This window comes from Geospiza fortis, unplaced genomic scaffold (assembly GCF_000277835.1).
Source record: "Geospiza fortis unplaced genomic scaffold, GeoFor_1.0 scaffold114, whole genome shotgun sequence".
Lineage (NCBI taxonomy): Eukaryota > Metazoa > Chordata > Aves > Passeriformes > Thraupidae > Geospiza > Geospiza fortis.
The window spans coordinates 2,542,821-2,552,935 of record NW_005054383.1 but is presented as its reverse complement, the minus strand read 5'-3'; the positions used below and the strand labels follow the sequence as shown (position 1 = coordinate 2,552,935).

The window sequence follows — 10,115 nt, the reverse complement described above, 5'->3', positions numbered from 1 at the left end:
GCTCTGTTTTCCTTTCCTTTTTCACAGCCTGCCCATTGTGGAGAAAGGGCAGTTGTATTGTGTTCTGCTGTACTTGTGTCACAGCCCATTATCACCCTCAGATCTCACCACACGTTTCCTGCTGTGGTCTAGCCACAGCCTATAGCTGGCCTCTTGATCTACTGCCTCCCACCACAATTTTAGCAAACTGTAACTTCCACTTCAACAGACTTGAACTCAATTCACTACAATCAGGATAAGAGGAAAGAAGATGACTCAGGAAGGGGTAATGAGCCTTTCTTCTCTCTTTTTACTGTCTGGCAATGACAGCTGAGAAGAGCAGCTCTGCAACAAGGGCCCCCCACAGAATAAAACTAATGTAGGCAGCCAGTTCAAAGGAATTTATGAGCATGCTACTGAAATCTCTTTTGTAAATTCCACTCCGTTTTAAAAAAGAAACACAACTTTTATTACCATTCCAGAACTCCTGGCTAGAATTCTGGGCAGGGCTGAGTTACCTGTGGCTGGTTATGGTGACAGTAAGGTCAGGCCTGGGCTACGCTGCTGAAGGCAGCAAGGATGGCCAGACAGCTCCTCTGGAGCTGCTCCCAGGCAATCTCCTGAAGACTCAGATCCCTCCTAGTGTTGCAGCTCTGGAGGTGGCCTGGAGTGCTTCAGAGAAGTTTGAAACACCCTCAGATCACAGCTGGGCTGAGAAACTGCCTAACTGCACGTGAAAAGCAGTTTATGGTTAACACCCTAATCATTGACCTTGTGCTTTTCAAACCTACTGCAAATTTTATTCCAGGGAACATCTGCAGGACATGCAGTTCCACCTGGAACAAGACAGCTCTTCATTTTCTTAGCAGGTTTCTACATTAGCACTGGGCTGTGGAGAGCCAACCTTTCAACTTGCTCCATCCAGCAGGCATTAGCAGAACACTTCTCCCAGCCTTCAGAGGTGGGCTAGGGAACATTCTGCATGTTGTGGCAGTGCTCTGGACTGATCTCCAAAGGGAAGGCAGGAAACTCAGTCTGGAAACTAATCTGACTCCTCTTGTTTTCTTATTCTTGGCAGGTGGGATACCTGTGAGGCTGCTCTGGGGCTGCCAGCAAACACAGGCTCCAGATGTGACGTTCCAGGCAGCGAGCCCAGAACAGCTTTCCTGCTGGTGCTAAAATTATCAATCAAGAATGGGGAAATTAAACAAGGCCAGAAACCTCCTGGCTGCTCCATTCTCTGTGCAAGGCAAAGAAACTGGCCAGAAGGCAGCTCTGAGCAGGTATGAGCTGTGTGCTGGAGAACACACCAGAACATTCTCTCCTGCTGAGGAGGCCACTGAGACTGGACCCCACTGATGTGACCAAGGGTCTTCAGCACAGGGGATGTGTTACCAATGCAATGAGTGCACTTGCTCTACATGGTTACACTGTTTGTGCTCAGATAAAGCACAAATCTCTCCCACTGGCAATCCAGCTCTTCAACAACACTTCACTGGCTCAGGAAAACTATAATGGAAACAAAGAGTGAAAAAATGACCATACTTGTTTTGCTGGGAGCAACTGAGTCTCAACAACAATGTGAGAACAGTTTCTGTATTGCTAAAGGCCTCTGATTTAATAGAAAAACAAAACAAGGCCTTTTCCTGCTAAGGATAATTTTTTTTAATACTCCCAAAGAATATCTAGAGTTTCTGTACCAAGTAGTTGGGATCCTGAAGTTTAATACCAATTCTCACCTCAAGGAATTGTCTCCTTTTAGAAGTATCTTAATCCTTTAAGCACAATATGAAAGCATGTTGTCAGAGCATCAAAAATTATCCAGCACCAAAATGTACTTCCTCTCAGGGTATGATTATTTATTATCAAACAAAAGATAGTAAGTTTCATCAGATAAAGTGGATGACCTTGGTAAGAAAATGAATTAGTTTTACTTTGTATGAACTTAAATTGAATAAAACTGATTATACATACATGGAAAATTACACATCCTCTGGTGCATGTGGGACAAGATGACATCTACAGAACACCACAGGCATGATAAAAAAAATCATGCCTGACTTACTAGGCTGAGTTTCTCACTCAGTCACCATAGAGCACACACTGATTTTCAAACTAGATCCTCTGTGTTCCCACAACTGAGGATTTTCTACACCAAACCCTTTAAAAGCTCAATTAGCAGCAAAACCTGCTCATCTTCCATGGCCCTCACAACATTCCACCATCTACTAGGCCTTTATGCCAGGATTTAGTACAAGTCAAGCAGTCCTTGCAAGAATTCCCCCTTCCACTGCAGGACGTGGCTTGGGGAGGAAGGAGCTCCATTCAGAAGCAGCCAGAGCTGGTGTGTGAGCCCAGAGGGAGCAGCAGCAGCTCTGTCTCTCCTGGGCTGCTGCCAGTTTTCTCCTGGATAACCTGGGCATTAAAGCAGAGTACTGTATAACATTCTGCATCCCTGCTTCCTACCCTCAAACACTGTCAGTGCTACAGCTCCCTGACCTGCACAGCCTGGCCTTCTGTCCCTGGCATTTAAATCATCTCTCATCAGGCAGGACAAGTACTGAACAATCCCCAGGCTCTCATGGGCATGGATGGAACACCCCAGGTGTGCTGACCTCACCTGTGCCCATGAGAAATCCTCAAGTCACTGTGAACCTTAAGCACCACTTTGTTTCCACAGATAGGAATGGGAAATATTCCACACTTCTTTGAATTGCACAAATGAACAGTTTTTAATTGTTATGGATGAATATATAAGGAGTAGAAAAAAAGGTTATCCTTACTCTTTTAGTGCTGCTCCTGAGGAGGCTCTTCTTCTTGGATGGGGGCACAAAGCCACTAAGTGGAGGATCACTGGAAGTCAGTTCTTCTCCTCAGGGAAGAAAATGCACATCACAAATCACATATAACCTCCTTGTGAGACAGAATGATCTAAGAACTCCTAAGAGGATCCTTGCTGTGACAGCTGCTGTGACCAGGCTGGCTGGGCTGAAGGCTCAGCCTCTCCCTCATGGCTTTTTGCAGGGTTTGGCTCCGGGTTGTGACAGCCTGAGGGTACCTAAGCACCATCTCACCGTTATTTATATACATTAAAGGGCCAGGGACCATCTGCTGCAGTTGAGCAGGGGAAGTGAGGAGTATATATCCAAGTGCAAATGCAGACAGGTGAGCTTAGGAACTGTGTTCTCGTTCACAGATGAACAAGAGACACAATAGATTCTGCTGAAGAGCCAGAGCACTTTAGGGGGCACCACTGCCCTCAAAATGTGCAGTTGTGCACCACATGCAACTGTGACTGGGGACATCAGAGAGCTGCCCACAGAGGAATTCCAGGTGTTGTATTTTTTCAACCCTGAGTAGGCAAAGATAAACTCCAGGTTTGTGTAATTGATGTCCAACACAAAATCATCCCTCTTGTGCATCTCTCATCCAACTGTCTCAAGACCTGAAAAGACAGTGCACAGAACACAAAGGCTGTCCAGGTAGAATCATGGAATCACAGACTGGTTTGGGTTGGAAGGGACTTTAAAGCCCATCCAGTCCCACCCCTGCCATGGCAGGGACACCTTCTATCTTCCTAGGTTGCTCCAAGCCCCATCCAACCTGGCCTTGGACACTTCCAGGGATCCAGGGGCAGTTACAGCTTCTCTGGGCACCCTGTGCCAGGGCCTCAGCACCCTCATAGGGAAGAATTCCTTCCCAGTATCTAACCTAATCTCCTTCAGTTTGAAGCCAATCTCCCATGTCCTATATGTCCTTGTGAAAAGTCCCTCTCCAGCTCTCTTGTTCCAGGCTCCCTGCTGACAGAAAATACTTTGATTTCTTTAATTTTAAAATAAAATTTAGTATCTGCTGTCCAGGAATTCTCTTAAAAGCTGGGATTTATGAATAATTTCAGAAATATCAGGTTGATTTTATCTACATCCTATTGCAGGAAAATGTGCCCCCACAACATCACCTCTTGGATCAACACCAACAACCTGTGGGTGCTGCTGTGGCTCTCTGAGTCAGCCCAGCCACAGCCTGGCTCTGTGTGGCTGAAGGAACCAGGGCAGGGCTCACAAAGCTGCCAGAACTCACCTGGCTGCTCTGCTGCCTGAGCATGGCCAGTGTCAAGGTTCCACTGGGTAAGGGTGAGTCCTTCCCTGGCCAAGTCCACCAGGTCCTGCAGGGTCTGCATGTCCTGGCTTGGGGATAAAAGCTGCCCATCTCCTTCAGGGCCTGGCCTGGATCCATCAGAAGTTTGGCCTCCAACCTTTGTGCAAGTGGGTTCCTGAGAACTGAGGTCAGGCTGAGTTTGCTGGGATGCTTTTGGCTGATGAGATCCCACTGATGGCTGAAGGTTCTCTGGCTTATTCTGATCAAGTGAGGAGGAAAAACAATACACCAATAAATTAGATCTTGTTTCATGTATTTGCAAAGCTCAGAGTACAGGGTCTGCTGCATACTCCTGAAACATCTGTGAAGGATCACAGAGCATTGCCCAGGTACAGGGGATTCTGAGGAACAGCTCTCTGCAGTTCTATGAAAAACTCTCCAGAGATAAGACAGCTCTGAACAGAAGAAAGAAAACTACCATGGAAAATGCATAAAAGTTGGTTTCTCCAGGAGCATGTCTGTGCAGGCAACTGCCAAGCAGAGAGAAAGGATGGGAGAAATGCTCCCAATTCAACATCTAAATATTTAATTATAGCTGGAGTTCCTGGCAAAAGGCAAAAGTCACAGCTGAAGCTCTCCAGATGCTTCTGTTTTGAGTTCTGAAATGCTTTTGCATTCTTACATTTTACATCTAACTAAATCAATCTTACACCTTGGAGTGGGTATTTTCCAGGTTTGGTCTTTGTTTCCCAAAAAATAATTTCGCTTGTTTATTTCTAAGTAAAAATAGTTCAGCCATTTCTGTGAATGGAAAGAATCAGAGGAAAAACACACTCTTGCCATGATTTTAAAGATATTCCTGCTTTTTATTTTTAAACTTCTCTGGCAGTTTCTGGCTTGAATGAAAGGTCAAAACTTCCTAGAGTGGAGTCCCTCCTCTCCAGCCTCCACCTGCAACAAGCCAGAGAAACATTGGGCTTTGACTAGGGAAGAAGTGTTAAATAAAGCACTTAAATATGCACAGTAGATTTTGAACAGGAGCACCAAACACTTCAAGAGAAGAAAGAGGGAAGAAAGAGAAGTTATATCCTTCTTGGAGAAAAGAGACTGAAAGAGCTTTGTCTGTTTCTGTGGGCATTTTATAAAAATACAGAGAAGTGGAAGAGGCAGATCCAGGTGGAACCAAAATGAAAGAGTGGAACTGAGACCTGGACCAAAGCTCACATGCAGCAGGAGGCAGTGGGATGCACAGGGAAAGCCTGAGTGCAAATGCTTTGCTGTACAACTCCAGGCACTCCCACCTTCTCTGTGCTAGCAAATATCAGGTTTCAGTTCAAATTTTTCTCTCCAGACCATTCTAAGTGCAACACAGGCAAAGTTCACACTAAAAATGACCAGAAAAAAGTGCCAAGTACAAAAACAAGAGCCAAGCTGCTGTAAAGATGGACAAACTAATGGCACAATGAGCAGGATGGGATCCCTTTACTCAGTACTCTCTGTTCCCTTCCCTTTTACTTTCTGGAAGCTCAAAAACCATGGTAACATGAACCTTGTTCTCCTCTCCAAAAGGCAGAAATGAAAGTTCAAGATCCTCAAACTTTACTGGGTAAGACCAGGGGAGAACAGGTCATGGGCAGTGAGTGTGCAGAGAGAGGGGATCACTGGTTTACATTCCAAATCAGGAAACAGAAGGGATACAGGGCAAGTATCAAGAACTATGGCACACACATATCAGAGCAAGGACAACAGAGCCCCACCTGCACAGGCTTCCAGGGTACAATTGGAGGGGTCAAGGTTGCAGTGTAGAATGATTCAGGGTCACAGGGTCCTGTCAGAGCACTGATGTTCCATAAAAAGCATTTCTTGGCTTTGCACAATGGCATGAGCCAGGCTGCTTCTCCAGATTCATCCTCCAGAATTCTACTGATGGGCAGCTGAGGGGTGGGAGGGAATTCCACCTCTTCTGTCAGCATCATGGCTACTCTCTCCTGGATCCTCTTGTGGACCTTCTCTGGGTCCTGGAGCAGCAGAGGTGGGGGGGCACTGGTGCCTTTCCTACGCCTTTTTTTCTCTTTAAAAAGAAAAGGAACCCAAGTAAGTAAACAGCTGAACACACAGGGCAGAGGAGATCAACACAGCAGCTTCTTCAGTGACAACCAGAAGACATGGGAACACAACTCTTAAGATTGTGCAGGTAGTCCAAAACCTCACATGGCCCTTATGGGAGAAATGAACTCCACCAACACACCTATGAAGGGTCCTTTTCTTGTGTTCTGGTCATGAGTGATATCAAACCACAGCTCACACAAACACTGGGCACCTTTCATTTGGAAATGCTGTGTCTTACTACCCTTGCCTACTAATGCCCAGCCCCAAATCCAACTGGGAGTTCCTATGGGCAGAAGAAGAAGTGAAGAGTGAAGTCTCCTCTCTGGACAGCTCTCAACCCTCTCCCCTCTCCCCAAAGGCAGTTGTCTGCCTTTCTGAACCCTTCTGCACTCTGGAATGGTGAGGCCCTGCTCAGCAGCATGTACTGGACACACATGGCACTGCAGAAAGGACAAAATTATATGAGATAATGCTGAAAAAGTTGCATTAATCCAGGCTGCAGCAGGAGGAATAGCAAAAGAATCTACTACAGGAGAAATAACAATCATATTTTCATATTATTTCTCCTCACTTCCACAGTTTACAAGAAACAACAGCTTAAGACTATTTTACAGATTCAAAAGAACAAATCAGTGAAAAAAAGCACAGGATTCCTGAAACCCATGGACATTCTGCTGTCATTCTTGACTGCATTTGGATACTGCATATTGTTGAAGCTCTGACAGCTTAAACAAACCAGAAACAGGGCTGTCATCCCTCCTGTATCCAACAGGGAAGTTTTGGTGGAGAGCAGCCCCATTACTCCTGCAATACCACAGCCTCAGACACTAACTTGCTGTAACACATACCTGATCCTGGCTTCCATTTGATTGGCAAAGCAGCCACTGCTTTCACATTTGTAACTGATTTTGCTTGTTCCTGCTTTTCTTGCTCCAACAGAGAGCGTGACATTGCCATGGCAACCTGCAAATCTTCATCCTTAGGCTCCATTTTGGCCCTCTTCTGTGTTTTCCTCAAGTCCTCGTTGGAGGGGCCTTTCCTCTTTGCCCTGCTGGGCTGATTGCTGAAATCCAAGAATGCAGCAGGAAGCCCCAGTTAATGTGGCTGGATCAGAGACAACAACCACTGAGTACTCCAGAGCAGCTGTTCCATTTGCTCACAGAGATTCCCATGTCAAGCATAATAAAAACCATTCAGTACTTTTTTTTTCTAGCAGAGAGCAAAGGATTTCTTATCATTCATGGAATTTAGAGTAATTTAGAGAAGTCTTATTTTGGTATGTAAGCATCTGTTATCTCTACCTTGAATGACTTTTTCTACCAAAGGGGAACAAACAAGTTGAAACAGGGAGAAAACCAGATCTCCAGAAAATGCTTTCCCACCCCTCTGCTTGCATAGGGAACAGGCAATGGTCCTTCCTTGGCACAACAGGACTTATGAGCCCCTCCACAAACTCACTCAGGCACCACTTGGAGCACTCTGAAGATTCTGCTCAAATTCAAGTGAGCAGCTCTGTACCAAGCACATTCCAAAACATCACACCTGCTTCCTCTTTGGCTCAGGATGAAAGGATGTTCCCAGGACAGCCATGAACTGAGGAGCTGAGGCACTGGCACCACAGATGTCAGGAAAGGCTCCACACTCATACTCTGTGGTTCAGTCAATAAGCTCAAACACACCCATTCAGCTTTACTGAGCAATTGCCTCACAGAGCACAAATCATTGTGACAAACCACTGCAAGGTTATTTACCCCCCATTTTGCTCCTGCCTGCTGGCTTTTCAAGTCATCCACCACCTGACCTCTGCTGAGGGAAATTCAGATGATTTCTCCAACTGACTGCCACATCCTCCTCACTGGGTCATGGCTCAGGGTTCATCCAGTGTGCGAGTCAGCCTTGCATTTACTGCTCTTCCCAACCTCCAACATCTCTCAGCCCAAAGGAAGCAATCAGCATCTTTTATTTTTTTCTTTACTAGCTTACCTGGGACACTGAAGAGCTGCATCACCAAGAGTGGCCACCTGCAGCTGCACTGCCTGGAGCAGCAGGTTAGGAGGCACCTCCATCTCCACAGCACAGCGTTTCAGGTGGCTGACTCGGCTCTGGGGGGTTTGGAACTGCTTCCCACAGATGGGACACTCAGGGACCACTGGTTTGCTGCAGGATGACACCTGTGCTTCTTCCATCTCATCCAGACACCTGGGAGACAGTGGCAAAGCTTACCCATGGAGACTTTAAAGGGTCTATGCTAAGACTGAGGCCATTAATATATTAATATTATTAATACTGATATTATAATAGAAAGCACAATCACTTCTAATATCAGTAACAGCCATGAACATCCACTAAAGGAACAAGAACTATGAGCCCACTGCTGTGATGAACACAACATGGAACAGTTACATGGAGATAATTGTCTCAGAGGCACATTAAAAACATATTGCTCAAAGGCAAGTGCAGTGAATAACTCTGGAATCATAAAATCTCACATGGTTTGGGGTGGAAGGGACCTTAAAGGACATCTTGATCCATGATTCCCCATAGGCAGGGACACCTTCCACTAGAACAGGTTACTCCAGCCCTGCCTTGAACACCTCTTGGAAGAAGGAGTCCACAGCCTCTCTGAACAACACACTTCATGTGCGTCCATCACTCAGTCCCTCTTCCTGCACTCATTTTAACATTCCAGCTCATTTATAAACCCCTGTTAACAGAAAAGGAGCAGCTGAATTGACACCATGCTCCAGAGTGCAGCATGATGAACTTCAAATAACTTCTGGTAGGCCAAAACTAGGTAAAAATTTGTACTTGTTCTTTTTCTGTTCTTTCCAAAGAGATTCAGGGTATGAAATCCTGGATCTGCAGGACCTATTACAAAAGTCACTCCCTGGTTAGGTAATCACACACACAGGGCTGTGCTAAGAGACCATTCAGGACTGGTGATTACTGTCCATGTACAGCTCCACTCCTGGGATGAAGACTGCTATAAAAAATCTCTGGCTGATATAACCTTGTAATCTCAACACATGATTACATGTTAATAGTTCAGAAAGCCTGACTTTCCAAAAAACATATCTAGCACTGTCACTCTTTTATAGCTCTTTCAAGCAGCACAAATGGTCTGAAAACAGAAACAACAGTAACACCTAGAAAGCTGCAGGTGCAAACAAGCCTGATCAATGGGAGCCAGTCAGTAACATGATGTAGGATTGGACAATTTACATCACTCCTGCTATCTGGAAGTGCTTGAATTAAGAATTTACTATCATTCAAATGTGTTGTTTCTGATATTTTGTCAACAGAAAAAGCACAGTTTCAATTTCCAGAGAATTGCCTGTGCATAATACATTGTGTTTGATTTTTATCACTAAGGAAATTGTTAAATGAAGGGCAGCAATTTCAATTGAGTCATCTCTCTGAGCAGCTCACATTTCTTTCAGCAAACAGCTCAGATACAGTGACATACCAGATGTCCTTAGATGAATTTTAGCAAAACAGAGCAAACACAACTTTGCTGGCTGAAATTAGTAGATCTCAAAATTTGCATTAGGGAGTCATCACTAATGGAATCACTAAGGCTGGAAAAGACCTTGAAGATCACCAAGTTACAATGGCAGCTCCTCTGCCACACTGCTAATGAAAGCAGATTTGGCCTGGCCACACACATGCAGGAGCCCTGCAGGGCAAGGCAATCAGCCTCTGCTTTCACACCAAAATGACTCCTTAATTCAAGCCTTAAAGGTAAAGACCCTTATGCAGAACCCCTGCTCCCACTTTCTCCCCTGGCTGGGCTGAGTGAGGAGTCTCTGGGGGCTGGATGGAAGGACAGACAGGTCCTGCTGGTGTCTGACCTGTTGACGTGCTGCTCTCGCCGCAGGCTGTTCATGGCTGTGAGATCCTTCTGGCAGATCTGACAGAAGAACAAACCT

The 10,115-nt window shown here is 45.5% G+C and overlaps 1 protein-coding gene across 4 annotated transcripts in view; it reads right to left on the bottom strand.

Annotated features, from left to right (window-relative positions):
- The window catches only part of SLX4 (SLX4 structure-specific endonuclease subunit), a 23,770-nt gene that overhangs the window by 9,007 nt on the left and 4,648 nt on the right, over window positions 1–10,115 (bottom strand). For 2 of the 4 annotated variants that reach the window (XM_031060419.1, XM_031060420.1), the window contains 6 exons: window positions 10,038–10,115; window positions 8,170–8,385; window positions 7,035–7,249; window positions 5,835–6,148; window positions 4,060–4,336; window positions 2,763–2,851 (listed from right to left, as the gene is read on the bottom strand). The exon at window positions 10,038–10,115 is cut by the window's right edge and continues 94 nt beyond it. In XM_031060419.1, the coding sequence (XP_030916279.1) occupies window positions 2,763–2,851; window positions 4,060–4,336; window positions 5,835–6,148; window positions 7,035–7,249; window positions 8,170–8,385; window positions 10,038–10,115 (1,189 nt within the window). The remainder of the gene's footprint in view (window positions 1–2,762; window positions 2,852–4,059; window positions 4,337–5,834; window positions 6,149–7,034; window positions 7,250–8,169; window positions 8,386–10,037) is intronic. The other 2 variants (XM_031060421.1, XM_031060422.1) reach the window with 2 other exon arrangements.